The sequence below is a fragment of the Hetaerina americana genome, unplaced genomic scaffold (genome assembly GCF_022747635.1).
Source record: "Hetaerina americana unplaced genomic scaffold, ioHetAmer1.1.p SCAF_14, whole genome shotgun sequence".
NCBI classification, from domain to species: domain Eukaryota; kingdom Metazoa; phylum Arthropoda; class Insecta; order Odonata; family Calopterygidae; genus Hetaerina; species Hetaerina americana.
This window is the reverse complement of record NW_027286514.1, coordinates 13,460,012-13,481,822: the sequence shown is the minus strand read 5'-3', so window position 1 is coordinate 13,481,822 and position 21,811 is coordinate 13,460,012. Positions and strand designations below refer to the sequence as shown.

Here is a 21,811-nt window from a genome sequence, read left to right as displayed (position 1 = left end):
GTGCAAATCACTCCTCACAAATGATATTCTCGTGAATAGTGTCACATTTCAATTGCTTTTCTTTTATGCATATGAGAAGGAACCTTTTTCAACATGGTTGAGAATATGTAATGTTGGGTAGATACACTCATCACTCTACTTGAAGCATTTATCACCTTAGTCTCATTTGTGTTCTTGAAGGAAAGACCAATCGTTGATGTTAACCAAGTTTTGATGTGTGTACTAGATCAAACACAATCACACTCCTGTTCCCAATTTTCAATTATTTTACTTTCCATTTCTACTTATTATTTATTATAATTCTCTTACAGTTTTCTTCTTACAGATTTTCCTTCAGAGTCAATTTTAAAACTATACACAAATTAATGTTAAACTTTCCAGGAAAAAATCACTTATGATATGTTTGAAAACAAGTTTGCTATGATGCTGGTAGAACACGTGCTAGAGACAAGTTGTAGTAGCAGGCTCGCAATGAATTAGAAAATTAACCTATCCTCATCACTTGTTGTGAGAAAAGTTGCTTGTTAAGAGAGTCATTTTTGGGACCAAATATTTTTGCTCGTTGTGCAAATTATTCGCTTTGGGAGTTGCTCCTTGAACAAGGTTCCACTGTAAAGTCTGATGTTAAAGGATATTTTGTGTCTTGTTAGCCAAGGGTTAGGAATCAGTAGTTTGTAGTACCAGGGACTATCTAAAATCTACTTAACCCAGTAGACCAGTCTAATGATGATAATTATAGAATATAAATGTTACCTAGGGGACAGTTTGAGAATGAGCAGCTACATACAGGACATAAATCCCATTATTTTATTTTTCTAAAATCAGTACATTATCATCTGTTCTGTTATTCTATGTTATTGCTGTTAAGGTGGAAAGATATTTGACAAGATGACAGTTCTTTTAGATGTTGTTACCCTTAATGTTTTACCATATGCCATTACTAATTAAATTCATTATTTTTTTTAAACTAGAAATATTGCTGGATTGGAAGGCTGATGTTAGTGCCATTGATAATGAAGGTGCTACTGCTCTGCATCACGCATGCATGCAGTGCAATTCAGAGTGTGCATTGCTCCTCTTAGATAGAATGGGAGAGGATCCTAGTAAAACTGCCCATATAGTTAACATACAAAACTGCAGGGGGCAAACGTAAGTATATAAATCAAAATAATATGTCTAGTGAAGCATGATTAAATTAGAGTTAACTTGTGTTGTATTCTTGTTTTATTTCGTATTGATGGTCATAAGATGATTAAACATAAGGGCATAAAAACAAGCATTAATGAAAGTACACAGAGTTCTTACAAAAGTGATATTACTTTTGAAGGTGAAAATCTCAAGAGTTTTTACATAGAATAATCATTTGATCATTTTAGTTAGCACTGATTTGCCGTGTGTTTTATCATTTAAATTGCTCATTTAAAAATATAAATATAATTGCCATCCCCATGGACTACAACCTTGACATGGCAGAAGGGATGGTTTAGTCTCATGACCCCTACAGCTGTGTTGGTGGTAGCAATGATATTTGCTCCTGTTAGAGTCACCCATGCTTGAAGGATCGGAAGGTAGGAGTCAGACAAGAGGTAGTCCGTGCAGCGTCTGCATCTCTGTGAGGCAGCTTCAAAGATGTCAGTCCCAAATGGGGTGGCCATTGAGTGATGGTGTTAAGTTAAAAACCCTATTAAAGAAGGTAATGTGAAATTACCTTGGTAAAATATCACATGCAGTTATAATTTACATGGATCTAAGTGTAAGTCCTGGCAACTACAAGGCTTGGCCTAATCAGCCGTTTGTCATGCTCAGCAATGGGAGAGGCAAGGCTTCCTCAATCATGATCTCACAAAATCCTTGCAAAGTGAAATCAACAACAGCTGCACAGAAGAGGACTGAACTGAAATTCGAATTGGGTGTTAGAATGGTAGGAGGGTGATGAGGAGAGGGAAATTAGAGAGTGTAAAATGAGAGATAGGGAGAGGAAATTCAGATATTTTTATGGTAGTATGCAGTGAGATAGAAAGATAGCAGGGATTAATGGAGTGATAGGTTTGGACTAATACACAGCAGAGACGAAGATAGCCGGTGAGGGGTGGCAATCATATGAATTTAAAATGTATGAAGAAGCATAATAAACATAGAGGAAGCATATTATTAGTAGAAGTAAAAGCTCAGCCAACAAACTTGGTCATTGTTCACTTGCCTACATGCTACATGGCAATAAAAAATTTAGGAAAATTTGGGAGGAAGAAGTCAACAGGGTGTATGATCAGTAAGAACAAATAATTTATGGTGTTCTTGGAAAGAAACATCTGATAGCAAGATAGATTAAAATGCAACAGTAGGGGAAGAAAGAAATGGTTGTGAGGTAGAGGTCTATGGATTAGGAGCAAGAAATGACCATGGACAAATAATTGCCTTAAACAACAGGGTAGGTGTATAGGATGTAAGTGGGAAATGCCTGGGGATTGGGAGAGTTATCAGACTATATTAAACTGGAATGATTAACAAGAAGTATCAGGAGGCTATAGATAATATAATGACAGAGGAAAGGAAAATAAGTGCAATAGAAGAATGGAATGTATCAAAAAAGGGTTATAAAAAACCACAAATGAAATTATAGGAAGATTAAATAGGAAAAAGACTAGAAAACCATGAATTACAGATGAGATGATTAGAAAAATAGATGAGAGAAGGAAAAGGAAGAATATGAACCCTGAGTTTGGTAGAAGAAATTATAAATAATAAACTGTCATGGGAAACTGATTGGGCAAAACAAGTGTGGAAGAAGACACCGTTTGAGGATATGTCAAGTATTAAGAGAAAGGGTCTAATTGGCTCACTATATCTACATCTACATCAATACCCTGCGAGCTACCAAAAAGGTGTGGCAGGGGGTGCAGCACCAGGAGGAAAGGTTAAGGGATGAGGGGGTTCGGGTTTTTCAAATGGATGGGGAAAGGTGGGGGAACCTACAAAAAAATATAAATATACTAGTATAACCATGTGCAGTCGCTACCTTGTAGGTTAATACTTATTATGTCGAGCTGACTCCTGGGGGATTTTGATTACAAGCATTCTGGTCTCTTATTTATCTTGTAAAAAATGACCATTTAAACCTGTCAGTCTTGCAGCCAATCTCTCTAATCTTATATTCGTGATCCCTCCGCCCGTAATACGTTGGGGTTCGTATAATGTTCTTGATCGAAAAAGGACCCATTTTTAAATGTTTTTAATAAGTTTAATCTATATTGTAAACGCCGCTGTGTAAGGGAATCCCAGCCTAAATTTTCTAGCAAAGTAGTTATGCTACTGCGTTGGTCATAACAATTTTTGACAAATCTAGCCCCCTTCCGCTGAACTCGATCCAATTCCAAAATCAAATTTATCTCTTATGGATCCCATATACTGGCAGCATACTCTAGGTGGGGCCTGACTAGGGCAAGAAAACATCGTTCCTTCACTTTTTCGTCACATTTACCCAGCACTCTTTTTACAAATCCCAATTTTTTATTAGCGCGACCGCATATTTCCCGTATGTGCTTTCCCCAGGACAGATCGTGAGTAATTGTTACACCCAAGTACTTAAAGGAATCTACCCTCGCGATTTCTGTTTGTTTCACTTTGTAACTAAATGGGGGGGGGGGGTGTTACTCTTTTCCCAAAAATGTATTACTACGCATTTTTTCAAATTTAATTCCAATTGCCATGTGTCGCACCAAGTCTGAATTGCATTTAGGTCATCAGCTAACGTGACTCTGTCTTCGCGACTTCGAATGTCCCCATAAATCACCGCATCGTCAGCAAAAAGATAGAGCCTGCTATTAACCAACGGTACTGAGGTCATTTATGTAAATAAGAAACAAGAGGGGGGCCTTTGACACTTCCCTGTGGTACACCCAACGTGACCTTAACAGTATCAGATGATACGCCATCCAGAACGACTGTTTGAATGCGATTTTTTAAAAATTGTTTAATCCAGCATATAACACTCCCGTGTATTCCATAAGTTTCCAACTTAGCGAGTAACTTGCAATGAGGGACTTAATCAAAATCTTTTTAAAATCTAGAAATATCGCATCAACTGGAATATTACTTTCACCGGAATGCATTATATCATGAACAAAGAGTGCGAGTTGAGTTTCGCAGGATCTACCTTTACGGAACCCGTGTCGGTTATTAATCAATAAATCTTGGCTATCGAGGTACCTCATTATGGAACTAACAATGATGTGCTCAAGAATCTTACAGAGATGGAGGTGAGCGATATTGGCCTATAATTACTGGGGTCCTCCCAGTCTCCATTTTTAAATATGGGTGTCACAGAAGCTATCTTCCAGCCGCTTGGCATGCTTTCTTCTGCTAATGATTTCTTAAATATTATATTATGATAAGGGGTAATTTCAGACAGTTCTTAATACATGCAAGCTGGTATCTCATCAGGTCCCGTAGATTTGTTGGGTCAATGTTTTTAAGGAGAACTCTATTCCGCGGGTGGAAAAGTCGATTGCATGCACTGGCTGCAGAAATGTTTTCGAAAGGTTCTCTGGTATATTCTGGGAGCATTTGTTGAAAACACTGTGGAAGAATGAGTTTAATATGTTGGCTTTATCTAAACTACTTGTTACTTTATCCCCCTTTTCTTTGTTCAATGAGTTTACAGTGGACTTCTTTCCCTGCACTTCCCTGACGTAGGACCGAAACATCTTTGGGTTATCGTTTAAATATTCACCTAATTCTTTCCTTTTGAATTCCGCTAGCACCTTTCGGAAGGCCTTCTTGGCAGTGGACCGAGATGCTTTGTAATTCTGTATGGTTTCGTTGATTTTATCAGGGGAGAAATCTTTAACCGCGTTTTTCATTCTGGCATGGCATGCCCTTTGCCATCTTAGTGATTTTCAAACTTCAGAGTTGTACCAACGGGGTTCCTTATTCTCTCTTATATATTTACTAGCTATGAATCTCTGTATTGCTGAACATGTTATCGCAAGGAAATTATTCCAGGTATCCTCGGCACTCCTGGTTTTCCTTAATTTGTCAAATCTAAGAAAGGAACAGTTTAACTCACATTTTAAGGCATCATGGTCAGCTTTATTGAATAAATAAATTTTTCTCTTAGGTTTGTTAACTTTATCTAAGCTTTAGGGAAAATTTAGCGTTTACAGCCTTTTGATCACTGAATTCATCAATAACTCCTACATTTAAGACCCTTTCGGGTATATTAGTAGCTAATAAATCAAGAATGTTCTTTCCCCTTGTTAGTGAAGTGACTAGTTGATAGTGTAGGGAATTTGAGGTGAATGTCAATAAGAGGGACTCACATAAATCCTTGTCTTTACCTCCATTTATAAAACTCTACGAATCCCATCTACTGTGGGAACATTGAAATCGCCACCAATTATTAGTCTGTGCTCATTGTTGTGGGATGTAAAGCTTTTTATCTGCCTTTCTAGATCCAGTATTGAGTTAATGCCAGCATGGGGTGGTCTATAATACACACAGACATATATTATTTTCACACTGGGTATTTTTAATGAGCACCAGACACTTTCTTTACAGTTATCAGGATATAACTCAGCTCTTCAAGAAAGTGCTGTTAGAAAGTATGCAGAAAAAATCTGTGATAACAATCAAAGATAAGTCTGGAAAATATATTAGTTGAACAAGAGAAGATCCAAGAGATATGGAAGGAATATAATGAAGAACTGTATGGTAAAGAGATAATGCCAGCACAGTGAGACATAGAAAGAGAAATGGCAAGGTTGAGGATAGCTCAGGACCAGGCTTCGATGGTGAGGGAAATTAAATCAAATAAGGTGATGGGGGTGGACAACATTCCATTAGGGGTGGAAGGTATTTTAAAGTTTAGGTGGAAGGAAGAGTTTTTATGAACTAAACTTAAGAATTTATGAGGGAGTAATTTGGCTGGAAGGTTTCAATGTAAGTGCAGAAAGTATTGGCAGGTGCTGCTAGATGGTTTTGATTGTTCTTTTATTCTCTTGTAAAAATTAATGATGGACCTTCATTATAATATGCACCATTTGATTGTAATTGTTTGAAACTATCATCACATACTAAATCCTACCCTATCCTGAATGTGTGAATGCTGCACATTTGAGAGAGGAGGGCTAGTTCAGTTACACAGCAACATACTGTTTGGAGTAGTCTGAGGCATCAATTAAATTTAGCCTTTGCATCTTCCAGTGGGCTTCCATGTCTCTCATCAATCTGTAAAGGTTCAACAAATCATAGGATGCAGCTAGAGTCCTATAACTTTTGTTTAATATAAGAGCTCCAAATGTGACTGTAGCAATGCAGATAGAGTAGCCCTAGCTCTGACTGTAAAAGTTGACTGTTAAAACATTTCCTCTGGTATGTGGTTACTACAATGAGCTTTTTTCCTTTCTTCCCAGGCCTCTGCATTTAAGCGCACAAAATGGCCTAGTTGATGTGACACGTCGCCTACTTGAACGTGGATCATCCATTTTAGTTACCGACAATTATGGTCTCACTCCTGCCTTGGCTTGTACTCCTAACAGCCGAGTCTCCCACTGTTTGGCTTTAATTCTTTCCTCTGTTGGAACGTTTTTTGGGACAGAATGTCATCATCCCTTATCAGAAAATGAGGTGGAAAACTTTGAATCAGGTATTTTGAAGTTTTTATTGATAACTTTATATTTTTTATGTCTGTAGCAGCAAGTTATTATGTTAACATTATAGATATTAAAATAATTGTTTATAAACTTAAGTTTAGGAAAAGTAAAAGAGGCAAAAGGATATAAATAGCCATATGAATGCCTGTTTTATTGTTTTCAATTAAATTGATGTGACGACTGAGGAAAGTGTCATCTTTTCTGAATGACGGATTTCATTCATCTTTTCAGAATGATGGATATGTTGTAACATTTATCAAACTAGATCTCATTAATAGTTCTATGTTTAGGAACTGGGTGGGAGCAAATGAATTTTAGGAAAATTGATAGCATAAATTTAAAAATTCCTTCAAAAGATTATGATATGTTCTCAAAATCTGCATCACAGTGCTCTGGTTATTAATTTTGGTCATGAAATTTCACATGCATACGTAAAAACAAATTTTGAAAACAAATAAATGGGTGAAATTGCATAAAAGTCTTGAAAGTATGTTATTCAGGTTTGATTTGGACCTTCTCCACACTTTAAAAATGACAGAAAGAGTGTAAAAGTCTAAGAGAACAGGGACATTTGAATACAAATTATTGAAAGTTTGATGAATGTTATCTTGAATCAAGAGAAATTATAATGAAAACAGGCATTTTCCCTTGTTTCTGAGTTTTTTGAAACCCCTGGTTTTTCTCTCAGGATTGGCAGTTGAAATTGCTATGGACAAACGTGTCCTTAGTGCTATCCATAGCTTATCGAATATAGAAAGAGAATCCATAGCTTTCAAATTGAGCTTCTCTTTTATTGGTTATCCAGTGTATTTATTGATAAGTCCAGAGTAATTCCACAGAGATTGTTTCCTACTATACATGTATACTGTTTTATTTTTCCCATATGTGTTCCGCAAAACTTTATATCAAATTACCTGAAAAGCTAGACTATTTATTCTTTTCATGTATTATTTCGAGAAATCATTTATATTAATCCCCTATCTGTATATTATGGAAACTGAGGAACTCTCCAACATTCAAATCATTGGTAGGCCTCACCTCTAGAGGGAACAAATCATTGAATAAAAATGTTGTGATACAATTTCAGCAAAAATAGGTTGGAGTTCTCTGACCTGCACTGAGTTTGTTACTGAAGTTTCAATGAACTTCAGCGATGAAAGGTAGATCAGGATGATGCAGTAGCTAATGTGCTGGCTTCCTACCCAGACAGGGCCTGGGTGCAAATCCTAGAGGCGACAGATATTTTTCAGTGGTGTCCCTACTTGAGGTGCTTTGTGGAGAGCACTTTGAGTGAGCACGCTGTTCATTGGATGGAGTGTTAAGCTGCAGACCCCTTGGTGCCGTTAAGAGTGTGTTAATGCCGACTCTCCACCCTAAATCCTTTCTTATCTAACCCTAATGGCATAAATGGCCTCAGCTGCTGGTCTTCTCCTCTAAAAACTACTACTTACCAATGAAGGGTCAAGTATAGATCCTTGAGAGACCGGGTATGTTAAAAAAAGAAAATCTGTCGGCCAAATGAGTGGAAAAAAACTTTATCTCTTTCATTGCTCTTTGTTCATTTTTTCAGGTTAGTCACGAAATGTCCCTATTTTATCAATTTTGTGAAATTATCCTATGTGATAGCTTTCTTTTCTTTCTGGGCTGCTGAATTTGCATTTTTTCCCAAATGGAAGCTTTGCAGAAGAGGCAGTCCCCATATTTTTCCTGCAGAATTTGATATCACCATGAGTTGTGTTTGATGCCGTCAACCACAACTGAGAGGTTTCCCAGCTTTTTGTGTTGCATGCCTCAACAGCTCTCAATGTCAAGCATTCTTATGGCCATCTCACCTAATGGCATTAAGTGGTGAACTCAGGTCAAAATATGATCTGAGCGGAATCTCCACTCCAAGCGATTTGAAGAAATGGGATAATGGAATGTAACGATTGCAAATCCAGGCTACGTTTGTTTCATAAAACAAGAGGGTTGGATACTCTTCAAATTAATTAAAACTAGACTTTTGGAAGTGGAATTTGAAGCTTTTGGCCTTCGGAGAATGTGGAAGAGCTGGAAGGTAAAGCTTAAAATCATGCGACCAATAGGATGGACACTGTATACTGTTTACCATGTCAGATTTTTTCCTGTACTTCTGTTAATCCTCTCATGTCACTTAACTCTCTCTTAACTCAGGCTCAGGTGATGAGCATGTGTGTAGATTTGGAAACTAAAAATTCATCAGCAGTTTCATTCTTGATAGTCTTATAGCAAAGACATTGGAATGAGTGTGTATTTACCAATTTTTCAATTGATATAATCCTCCTTGATTGTGTAATGTGTATTCACCTGAAAATCCCAAGTTCAACTCATATTGTGCATGTATGACTTTTTCATTCATATCTTACTTTCTTCATTGTAATCGCGAAAATTTATGCTCACTCAAGGGATTACAATACCTGAGATAAAATGAAAGAAAAATCAGTCACACACTGAGATTTGTCGTTCCGAAATGCAGCGCATAAGATAAAGCTAAATTCATAAGAGTCTAAGAGGTGCTATGGTAGCCTTTTTAAAAAATGTCTCTGAGAGATATGGAGTCCAGTCATTGGTATCAATTAGGTGTTAGGCAATATGACATTTACCCTCTCTAGTTATTTTGCCAGTGAGCTAAAAATCCTTGAGCCTAATGAGGGGTTTGTGTTTTGGTCTGGCTAGTGTGTTTTATTGCAACATGTGGAACAGGAAGGGTAGCAGTAGAATTTTTGTTAATTTGAAAGAAGCATTTGATTATTTCTGTGCTTTTATTTGAGAAAGATTTTATAGTTCATACACATCAATTACATATTTTGAAATTTTGCTCTAGGACCTGAGTGTTGGTCACAGAAGAAGAAAATACATTTTGTAAGGTACAACAATTACGTCCAAGTCCATTAATTTCACTAATAACATGTATCAAATACATTTGAGGGTTTATGTTGTCCCCATCCAATCTTTAAATAAATTAAAGATGGAGGAATATATTATTATAAATGTGGATAGTTCTCCTTTGGATTTGGTATCTGAAGAATTTGCAGCCAATGATCTTGTCAAGAAAAAAATTCCAGATGGCTCAAATCGAGTATACTTGAGTAGGATGGTAGAAAGTTTGACTGTTGGCTTTAATGTGAGCATTTACCAATTTTAAAATTTTCTTTTTAGATTTGAAAAGTCATGCTTCCTTTCTCCGTCAACTGGTACATCTTCAGCATCATCTGGGAGCAAAGGGTAATTTAGCTGCTGCTGGATTGGAAAGCATTGGAGACCATCAAAGTGGCTACGAAAGCTGTAATACGAACGTTTACAGTGGTGATGAATGTTTGTGTAGTCCCTGTTCACCAGGAGAGGATGAAGATGTCATTCAGGGTAAAAATGGCACAGGGAATTCATCCAACCTATCCAGGCATAGCTCAGATTCAGATTTCTATTGAGAGATGAAGACTGTAGGAAAGTAATGCTTTCAGAGTGCTATCTTAATAAGTATTGCCTTACTAGATATTTCAATTTATGGACTGCATGAGAAATTAAGTCCAGGATCTTGGAAAATAATTGAATTGGACACCAGGTGATCACATTCCAAAAGAAGAAAGCTACACGATATTTACTCATCTTTAATTTGACATTTTATCATGATACAATTCCAATACTTCATTCCCCAGAAGGAGTAGGACATTCCATGCTATCCATGCATTCCATTTAAATTTGAAAGCTGTTCTTCAAAACACAGTGAAGAAAACTAGTTTTAAATTGCATTCAGTATTCACAGCTTCATTTCAGACATTGGTGTTGAGTTAAAGGATTCTTGTGTACACTATAATTTCACATTCAAGTTCTACAGAAATTGTAATACATAATGGACCCACTGTTGTCTTATACCAGACAATTGTGAAACTATTTACTGGGGGCTAAGAATTCGTAAGTGTATTCTTAGTTTGTGAGGAAGTCATTAGAACTATCCACTCATATAAACTCAGTGTAAATTAGTATGAAGGGTTCATCTATTTTTGTTTAATCAGTTTCCAACCATCCAAATGTGTACATATTCTTGTAAATAACTATTGAATGTTTAATTGCCCACAATGAGGAATTGTAAATGGGAAAGGTCAGAGAAAACTTGAACTTTTTATGTTTGTCATCTGCAAGTTTATGGCTGTGGTTCTTTCCTAGCAGAATTGACACTTTTGCCTTTTGTCATAACTTGCTTCAGTATGGTATGTTCTAAGCATACTGTTTTGACAGTGAGATATTGTACTTAAGGTATGGGATATTTTCCCTGTAATTTTCAGGTGCCTATTAAATATTTTTTCAGGAGTTTTTGAAATGGTTTCCCAATCAAGTGTGGTACAGTTTTCCTTGTTTAATTTTTTCATGAAATGATTGTTGTGGCAACTTGTTATTAAAAATTAATCAAACCTAATTGACAGATTTTGAGCAAGTTGTTAGTTATAAAATGAGATACCCAGAATAATATTTAGGGACTCAAACTTTTAATCCACAATCACAAGCAATGAGGTTTTGAAATCATATATTCATTTTAACCAGTTTATATTCATTCCATTTTTGCAGCTGGTTATGCATTTTTAATATCACTTAATGAGTAGTGACCAAATACTGCACCAAAAAATAATTGTTATGGTCATTATACATTGAGCGAGGTATGTAGAATTAATTTGTTCTTCAATTTAATTATCTTAAATTTTTTTCATAAATAATTGATCTCTTGTTTATGCATTGACTTTCAGATATGTTAAACCCTTCAAAAAAGCAAATAATGCAAGGAGTTATATTTATTTTCTATTTATGTAGTGTTAGTTGAGTACTTCGAGAGATGAGTATTGGTTAGATCAAAATCCAAAAATTCTCTTTTTTGAATATATATTCTTTTAATATTAAATATTAATTATGGAATAATTTAAAAACAAACAGCTTCAATTGCAAAATTGAAATATACCTTATAATATAAGCCTATCATCATCAAAGTCCATTTACCACCCTTATGTAACGAGTGTTTTGCCATGATTAAATTTTCAGTTAAAGGAGTTGTATGGGTTAATTAAAACTCAAAGAAAGGTTTCAACTTGAATTTTAAGCTACTGTGGAATTATTTTAGATAAATGGTCATATTCCACTTTGAGGACAAGAATATTTGTTCATTGCAGTTATGAGTCAAGAAAATTATGCAATTGTTAAAAAAATTAGACAAATTTCACATTAATGAGAATTTCTTACATTTCCTAATTCATGTCCACTACTGTGGTGGCTATTACTACTTGGTGCTAACTAAATATTTCTGCAAGACAGCCAATAAAGTTATCTTTGGAGTTACCATTATATCTGTGAAATTAAGCCAAGTGCTATTTACTATAATTATTTCTAGTCTCTTTGCTTACCTCAAATTTCTCATAAAGTTCTCTTTTTTACACACACAAGTGTATTTTGCGAGTTATTTTGTAATAGAATAGACTGTGACTAGAAGATACTTAATTTACCAGTGATGATGGTCGCCATCATCATTTAATTGGAAAAATATTTTTTATTACAGAAATAAATTTCAGCATTTTTATACTACAAATGCTAATACATAGTAGTTGAGGAAAGCTATTAAAGTTAGCCCTGCAATCAAGAAATATCAGGAATAGGACAATGACAATAGAAATATTTTGCATTATTATGAAATGTACAAGTTTCCTTCCATTTTAGGAATGTAATAGGGAGCAAGTGATAATATAAATAATTTTCATTGGACTTTTTAATGCTGGACATGATCTTGTGGTATATTAGTATGCTTTCCTTAATTAGTTTCCTAATTATAATGTATGCTTTCTCTGAAAGAGTTAAAAAGTTGTCCATCTGCAGAACAAGATTGATGTTCTCATACCATTCCTGTGATATTAAATATCAGTTTGTAAATAGGTACTGTTGAAGTGTGTGAATGCAATATTTTGTGTACTGGAGCTTGTGATTCTTACCAGATTTCCAAATGACCATTGAAACAAATGGAAACTCTTACATCAGGGGTTAGTTCTGAATAACTGGTTCCATTTTTATTTTGATTACACAATTGACAGTGCCAATAAATTAATCATATAACTGTACAAATAAACTGATGGTCAGCCAATTTTCTAGAGTAGCTTTTAAAAACTTAATTTCAGATGGTGAACATTACATTTTATGCAGTGATAAATGTAAAGATGAGGGGAATTAGTTCAGAAGTGAGCCCTGGTACCATTGCTGTGGTTCCAATATGCAATTTCAATTCCTCATAGCCATATGATAGTTCTGATATCAGGTTTTAAGGGCTTAAGTTTGTTAATTAATCAGAATACCTGCATAATTATTTACAGTATTGACTCTTAAATAATTTTATTTGCGAATGAATTTTTCTATTTCACCATTAGACCTTACTTAATTGCCACATTTTTTTTAAACCAGTAAATTTTAACAATGAAATATAAATTTATTAGCAATACTACTTAATAAATCAACCAAAAATAAACCAACACACTGTTGTAGAAGATGCTATAATATGCATCTACAAAATTTCATTTATTATAATGCATATTTAGCAGTGCAAATGTAATAAAGATGGGTGTTTCAGGTTCCCAAGGGTTTGGTGCATTACAAAAAAAGGGTAGAATCTAAAGAAATATATTGACGAACATAAGTAGTTTTATATGTGTGACATAGGAGCCTTACCTCCTGTGAATCTGCTGGTGTGAATTCTAATATTTTCCAGCACTTAAATGGATCAAATAAAAAATTGAGGATAGCAGCGTTCAAGAAAACAATAGCAAGTGGCTGTGACACTTCTCCAAAGTGTGTTTGGTTCACTTCTACAGCTACTAAAATATCAGTCATCCTCGAGCACAGCATAATTTCTCTAGAGAAATTATTTTTGGATAATCAAATTCAATTCCCACTAAACTGTATCAACATTTCAATTTGCCCATTCATCATGAATGGTCAAATTGAAATATTGATACAGTTGAAAAATTGAATTGGGATTGTTTTGTGGGGACTCTCCAGGTTTTCCTACTCCCCTGTGAATCTCGTCGTTCCTTTTTACTTCCTTATACTGATATCTTTCATCACTTGATTCCTAATATACCTCCATGACCTAAATGTTTCTTCTCCCCTCCCTTAAGTTCTGGCATAACCTCCATTAGTATACTCTCATCCCTCAGAATTTGCAGAGTAGATCTCCTTTCTTATGTGCCTTTAATAATAAATTAGGTGCATTTTCTTTAATTTATCCATTTTATTTTCATCATTCCTAGGCTACACCAAATTTCAGTGGCTTCTATTACTACATTCTCTGCTGTTTTGTGTACCCTTGTGTCAGAGATAAAGAAAAGGGAACACCGTAAATGAGTTTTTAATTAACCACTTCCTGATTTCAAAGCCAATTCCACAATCTGTTAGCTGTTCTAGCATTCTTGTGTTGGAAACCCTGTATTATTCTCCTCGTTATATACATATATCCCCCTTTCTTCCTCCTTTACTAGTGATCTTCCTATATAATCCGCAAGAATTGCACTTAATGAAGTTGCTGGTCTTATGAGAATATTGTGACTTCCTTGTATTAAGTGAAGACCTTTGCATTAATTTTATTCTGATTTAACTTAATGTTACACTTTTTATCCCAGTGTCTATACAAGAGAACATAATGGCATTTAATTGATTGAGAACAAGAAGGTGATACCCTGGTCAGGTTAAAATGCTCCTAAGAGCTGAATGTTACTCACCTGTGTATGTTTAAATATTGTAGATGGAGGTGTGCTTCTTTAAAAAATTAGTCAAAATTCTTTAATTTATATTTGCCACTATTACTCATTCAAGAAATATTCTTATTTTAATTAATTTGTTGTTATAAGTGTATAACTTATTATGTGCATTTATTAATATATTCATTAACATTAGCATATCTCAGAATCATAATGATTCTTTTTACTGCAAGAAATGAGTTTAAAAAAGAAAAGCAAGAATATTCCATATGGAAGGAGTCCTTTTTGCTTCAATCGTATTTCTTTCAGACAAAAATGCTTTTTCTCAAAAGCCATGATAGCAGGAACATTTTCACTCTTTCTGCCTAGCCAGTAATATGATTTAATTGAGGTGAATTTAATTTGAATTAGTTCCCAACAACGAGAGGTTTACAGTTATCTCCTGGCTACTATATTCTCTTTGAGATTAAAAATCACATTTTATTTTTTTCAATACCCGAGGAAAAATCTAAAAACACTAATGAAAGCTTATAAAAATGTTGGTTTATCACATTGTGTTCTAAACTGGTCTCATGAGAGTTGACGATCTCATATGCATCATTGATCTGTGATGGGCAATGCAACTACCATTAAATAACAAATTATTTATTTTATCAAGGCTAATCCTCAATTCATAAGGTGCAATTTTAGTCCCATTTAAAGCATAGATGAAATTTACCAATTTATTGGGGCTACTATTGAAATTAATGGGCTAATGAATTGGTACTGTCAATTGGTTTACAGTTAGCAGCAGTTCTGTCAAAATAGTTTTAATTTGCTCACTAGTTATTCAAAATTTAAGTGATTCTACAAGTTACCACATTTTAATGGTTATTTGGTTAACTTGGTTTCTAAGCTCTAGTGTGTACCCCAATGAAAATGCAAGCCCATCTGTCAGAGGAACAACGTAAATGTGATATTGTTCTTTGCTTGGGCTGTATTTTGAAGTCTTTCTTTTGATTTCCAATGGTTCTCTATTTGAGAGGACACAATTGTGGTTGTTTAAGATGCCAGAAAATTCTATGCTCTAAAAAGTCATGTTTACCATAATTAAAATTGAACATGCTCACATTGTAAATGATGGTACTTTTGTCAATGATAATGTTTCAATGAAAATTAAATTTAAGAGACTCACTTTATTACAATTATATATATACTATAATTCCTGTACAGTTTTTTTACATATCCATCAAATGTAAAAATGTATAGCTACGGTGAAAACAAATAATTTTAGTCTCCTCGGATCGCCGCCCGTGCATCAGCAGCTTCTCGGCTCATACGATGATACTTAGGATCCACAGGCTGATAGTAATATGACTTGTAGTCAGCACGCTCGCCCATTTTAAGCTTCACCAGTTCTTCAATTTTCCTGTAAACATGAAACAGATATGCATAAATTTTACTCCACATTGAATTTTTTTGAAATCTTACCACAGGATTTCCAAGAGAGATTAGGTATTCAAATGGTTGAGTGTGCAAGAGTTACCAGCTGCCTCTTTATTGCACAAATAATTTTGTTCTTGATTTTCCATACTCAAGTTCAACCTACTAAAGCTAATACCCCCTAGCAAGCTAATTCCATAACATAAAACCCTCTTAGAAGCAGGACTATATTGCATACTATCATAAGCACACCCATGGGTGGCATCAAATTACAGTCTGCCCTTTCCGACGCCCCTTGACTCTCATTGCCATACGGTCACCTTAAATAGCTTAATACTCTTACCATAAAACTTCCTTCTATATAATTTTTCAAGAAACCTTTGACTAATAGGAGTCTTCATGGTTCCAATTTAATTTCACCATTAGATGTAATGTCACCTCCAAGTACACCGTCACTCTTTGCTATTACTGTTACAAAATTAGCATAACTTTGAATGACAGGTCCGGATAATATGATAAAACAACGGTGACATATTTAATTTAGAGATACTAACAGTAATTACACAGATAACAGGACCTCTTTCTTCTTATCACAACTGAGTAAATTTACTTTTCCTAGAAGAATGAGTTATCATTTTTATATGATACATCATTTTTTGTTATGTCACTCTACAATGATTAATGACTTACCTAACATGAATCTACATTTCATTTTTTAAAATCCACACACTGAGATTATTTAGTAACCTGTGGATGTGCAAAAGTTGTTACTATGGTGGCATACTCTGGTTCATCTGCATCCAAAAACCCTGCACACCACCATAAGGCTTCGGGCCAGGGGGTGTTATGACACCAGCCAACAAAGTAAGAGAAAATTATGATAGGAATAAAACTAGAGAGTAGGTATGTATTGATATGATACAGCCGCTATCTCTTAGTGATATACTCATGCTCCCTCAAATCTGTCCAACCTTCTGGCATAGTGCAGGGCTTGGGTTACTTCCAATTACAAAGCAAATTATTGAGTTAATATATTTGCATTAGGTCTAACCTAGACTGATTTTTTTGTGTTTGCAGGAGGTCCCATCCCAGATTATGAAGTTTTTACGTGCCCTTTTTTGATTGCATTTTATGAACCAGCCAGCAGTCCTTTTGAGAAGATACAAAATGTCATTGCATGACCTAGGTTACATTAGAGTCAGACCACATCAGGAGGAAATACTGAATTCAGTGCAAGGAAATATAGTCCATTGGAAATTTAGGTGAGGGGAGTGAACAATTTTGGTTGAGGGAAATTCTTGCTCATGGCTGAGAAATGAGTCAAGAGGTGGGGAGTCATTTGCTGGTGGAAAGAATTGAGGTTTCTTATAGTTGAGGAACAGATGAGAGATACAATAAGAAGAGAGACGAACTAGATAAGGAGTAAGGCTGATACAAATATTCATTTACAACATTACAAGTTTTCAATGTCACAAGCAAAATTTAAATTATAAAAATACTACTGTTGCAGTTGAGTTTATTGAATATTTTTGGAATAGAAAGGCCTGCTTTTACATTTGAAGCAGTCATGTTCTTGAACATGTGCCATCCCCAACGCCATTCCTCCCCCTGCACCCCATTCCCAACCGACTATATATACAAGACTCTTACATTTGTGCTAAAACCATGCCCACCTGATGATGTCATACCATGACAAAACCCAGGTAGTGCAATATAATTAAGTACATGAAGTTTTCTTTCCTTTCACATTACAGGAACACCACCAAGGTATGTCACAAACAATTTTATTAAGCTTTCTTCAGCATTTTGTTTTCTGAGAAACACCCCATATGCTCACAGTTTTTTTTATCTGCTATCTGAGTAAAAAGAAATGGTGTGTTTTCTTCACTTTTTCAGAACTATTTTCCCCACTGTAAAATTTAAAAATACTAGCTCCTTTAAACTGCCACCACAGATGGTTAAACTTAAATTTGGTCGGATCTCAGGTTTTCCCGGCGTGTGGTATTCAAGAAGTTCTCTCGGGTTTCCCACCGGGTCAGGTTGCAGTACACCGACATTTCGAAGGCTGACTCTGCCATCGTCTTCAGGGTGAAGTGATGAAATGATGACTTCACCCTGAAGACAATGGCAGAGTCAGCCTTCGAAACGTTGGTGTACTGCAACCTGACCCGGTGGGAAACCCGAGAGAACTTGAATTAAATTTGGTCTCCCATGTTAAATTCAATGAAATGTTAACACTCAGGCACTTAGCCATTTGAAGACCTCTAAGTGGAAAAGTGCATACATTCTTGTCTGTTGCCCCTTTTAAAATAGTATCACAGTATATTTTCTACATCAGGTGGTGTTTGGCAGGGGGTGCAGCACCAGGATATGGTGTCCAGGTTAGGGTTTTTCAAATGGGTGGGGGAAGGTAGGGGAAACCTACAAAAAATAATATATTCATATAACCATGCACAGTCCCTACCTCATAGATTAACACTTTTGTGTCAAACTGATTTCTGGGGGATTTTGAGTTTAAGCATTCTGATCTCATATCGTTCTTGGAAAAAATTACATTTTAAGCCTGTCAGTCTTGCAGTCTATCTCTCTATCTTATATTCATAATCCCTCTGATCGTAATACGTTGGGGTTCGTATTATGTCCTTGATGTCATCAGAAAAGGATTTTTTCATATTAAAACTATTTACATTACCTATTCAGTGAATAATATGAATGATGACTGAAATATGAATAAGTGAGTGCTGTTTACATCACTTGATATTTTGACAAGCGAATTAATTGAAAGCTTTCTTAAAATCCAAAATTATTGGATAAATGAATATTCCCTTTCTCATGCTTTTAAAATACCACATAGAAATGTGTCTGTATCATATAGGACTTTTTCTGTTTCCAAGCTAATTTTTAGAAGAGTGACTGTTGATGTACGTCACATCGTTGCTTACACAATGGATTTGGGTTGGCCAAATGGCAAGTAATTGCTTCGGTTGACAGGTTGTTGTTGGTGTCTATTAATTACTCAGTGATGATGTTCAAAGCATTTGGTATATGAAGGATTAAAGAGCCATACAAGACTACCTATTTGCAAATTCTATAGGTCATTAGTTTCAGCACCAAAACGCCTGGCAACTACCTTAATAGCAGATAATCTTCAGCCAAAATAATACCACAATGATTGTTGGGGGTATTTTCTATCCCATTCAATTGCTTAGAAAATTGCATTGACACTAGAGCCAACCACGTTACAAATCAGAGGAATTAATTAGATTTATCGGCAGTATACTACCCTGAAATAAGCAATATGCAGATTAAAGTGAAGAAATTAGTAAAAGCAAACTTTCACTTAAATAAGAGATGCAACAAATTTAGGAAATACCATTAGAGCATTGCAAGCATCTGTAACGAAAACATACCATGAAGAGATGTTCACGACACAAACTGCATTCCAAGAAATAATGAGATTGGTTAGACAAATATGTACCTATATTACGGGGCAATAAAACCCTAATAATAATGAATGAAAAATAACATTAAGATGATGTGTAGCACAGAAGTCTTAACATGGGTTAGAAAATTGCCATGCAAATAATAGTTCACTTTTAAGTAAGGGGGATTTTTTTAATATTAAAACAAGGAGAAAAATATCTCACAAAGGAATGAAAAACCACACGTATCCATTCTATGCAACCTTAAGAGGACATACATACTATGCAATACCTTGAAGATGATATGAAGACTGTTTGGTCCGACATTATGGAATTGCAGAGTAAATATTTACATAAAATATTTGTGGGGGAAAAGCCAAATTCCTTAAGGATCCTGGTGACTTGGTGCAGCTACTGATACAACTTAAATACCAGGTCAGTAAGTTAAAATGCTCACAAGTAACTTGAATATCTTAAGTTTGAATCCTACCTTGGATATGCCTGTTATGATATCAAGCATTGCTTCTAGCAAAAATGACCCAAGCAGCCATTACACCTTTAACTCTAAATATCATTACTGCCTGATTTGCAATGAAACTATCAATGAACTGCCGTGTCTTGAAAAACAGCCGCTTAAAATATTCAAATGTACGTATTTAAACAAGAATTTTTAAAAGATACCCATATGATGTTAGGCTATAATATTTAGATATTATATGTTACTTCATGCATCCACAGTAAAAATGCGTTAGGAACGAGACATGAATCCTGAAATTTCCTAATCATAAAAATGTGGACTATCTATTTCCAGTGCAGTCACCATTTAAAATTGAATAACTTTTTTCGAAATTATGCAATTCCAGTCTCCCCATAAAAAACATTGTGGCACATTTAGAATTAACATTATTTTCCAGTCATAAGACCAACAGGAACGTTATTTCCCAACTCTAGAATGGCACAAGCATCTATTTTATGAACTAAATAACTACGGATGCATTCACTATTAGGGCACATCTCTTTCAAGCCAATTGGATTATTTTTAAGAAATAATACGTCCAAATTTTGAATTATTGACCATTAACTGCACATATATTACGACACTTAATACTTTCTTTACGATTACATTAAATTAAGCTTTGAAATAAATGTTGGAAGGAAACATGTATAATCCAGCTTTGGCACCTGTTTCCACTCTTGTTCATTCATTGAAGGGACATAGCTTTAGCACAGGTTAACTACCTGGAGGATCTGCATTTGATTCTAGGTCTCTACAAACGCTTGGATTTCATTTCAAGAATGGGGCCTTCTGAACAACCTAAGGTCCTTCCTCAAAATGCTCTACCAACTTTAAGTGTCGCTCATTCAAGTTTCCTCCGACTCTTGCAGTCCGCTTCCTACACTATCAACACATCATTGCATTCCCTGCCAAAGCTCTCCCTTTAACCAACCTTGGATAAACCCATCTTACCCAAACATCTCATTCCAATATTCATGAACTTCGCCTTTGAAAATATAACAGATGATACCTTATTACTGTGGAACTAGTGCCACCACTTTAAATCAAAATTGTGGAGACGAGCAATTACGAAATGAATTATAAGTCGAGTCCTGATTCGTACACTACACATTGTTGGCAGAAGTTCCCTTGCATGCTGATTGTTGCCCGTTTGGTAATTCATGCGTTTTGAGAAGTTTTCATGGGGGTGAGAGTGCCTTTGCTGGTAAATTATGCAAGATAACCAATTGAGTACAAAATTAAAATGTACTCCGACAATTTTCCGCGGACACCTCTTACCTTATTTTTAAATATACTATGTTACACAGAAAGTGTTGTTAAATTAATATTGTTTCCAAGAATAGATTTAAATGCTATTTTAAGTACAACATATATTTTAGCAAACAATTTCTCGTCAAGCACTACGATTGAAATTTGTAAGACTACCTACCTCAACTTTATTCTTTCCTCCTCTTCAAAAATCATGTGCAGCATTTTCTCGTATTCCTGTTGAGGATTGTTAAGGATGTATCTTGCAATAAACCGGCTTATGGGGTGCTGAAAAAATTATATTTAATGAAACTTCGTTACTTTTACATACATTTCAAATGCGTACAAATTAGCTTACCCGATGATATTCCCAATGTTTAGGAACATATCCTTCAGGTATCTCTGCCAGTTGTGCAGGTCCAATAAATATATTACAGTACAATACAATAGCAGTTACGGGAATAAGGCCAACCATTAAGTAAAAGTGAACAAGGTCTTTAAATTTATGCCACTGCCAGCGAGAGGGAGTGATCGGCATCGTCCTATGTCCACCGCCAGACATCCTTGCTCTTTGTTCTGAAAAGGAAATTTAACATACACCAAGATGATGAAAAATGCAATTCAAACTTAGTAACTTTTATGCAGCTTGAAAACGTCTAGATTACCAAGGAGGACATTTCTGAAGACACTTGTATCTTTACCAAATTGACTACATTTATCAAAAACTAATCTACGAGGAATAATGGTCTTTACAAGTGAACTCCAGACAGCCATCTTTCTCAGCTACACAAATGAAGTTACAAATGCGACTAT

At 35.2% G+C, this 21,811-nt stretch overlaps 2 protein-coding genes across 2 annotated transcripts in view; one reads left to right on the top strand and one right to left on the bottom strand.

Annotated features, from left to right (window-relative positions):
- The window catches only part of LOC139686406 (serine/threonine-protein phosphatase 6 regulatory ankyrin repeat subunit B-like), a 65,010-nt gene extending 54,009 nt beyond the window's left edge, over positions 1-11,001 (top strand). The window contains exons 17-19 of the mRNA XM_071583599.1: positions 972-1,149; positions 6,411-6,643; positions 9,828-11,001. Of these exons, the coding sequence (XP_071439700.1) occupies positions 972-1,149; positions 6,411-6,643; positions 9,828-10,096 (680 nt within the window). The 3' untranslated portion in view covers positions 10,097-11,001. The remainder of the gene's footprint in view (positions 1-971; positions 1,150-6,410; positions 6,644-9,827) is intronic.
- Positions 11,002-15,544: 4,543 nt separating this feature from the next.
- On the bottom strand, positions 15,545-21,801 carry ND-SGDH (NADH dehydrogenase (ubiquinone) SGDH subunit). The gene is made up of 4 exons (XM_071583547.1): positions 21,664-21,801; positions 21,357-21,574; positions 21,180-21,286; positions 15,545-15,797 (listed from the first exon to the last, which is right to left on the bottom strand). The coding sequence occupies exons 1-4, from the start codon at positions 21,770-21,772 to the stop codon at positions 15,659-15,661; spliced, it is 573 nt and encodes a 190-aa protein (XP_071439648.1). The 5' UTR covers positions 21,773-21,801; the 3' UTR covers positions 15,545-15,658.
- Positions 21,802-21,811: the final 10 nt, after the last annotated feature.

Coding starts and splice junctions, on each gene's coding strand:
- ND-SGDH (XM_071583547.1), bottom strand. CDS start 21,772: ATGGCTGTCTGGAGTTCACTTGTAAAGACCATTATTCCTCGTAGATTA. Junction 21,575..21,663: donor CTTCAGAAATGTCCTCCTTG/GTAATCTAGACG, acceptor TTTCCTTTTCAG/AACAAAGAGCAAGGATGTCT. Junction 15,798..21,179: donor GAGGAAAGAATAAAGTTGAG/GTAGGTAGTCTT, acceptor TCATGTTTACAG/GAAAATTGAAGAACTGGTGA.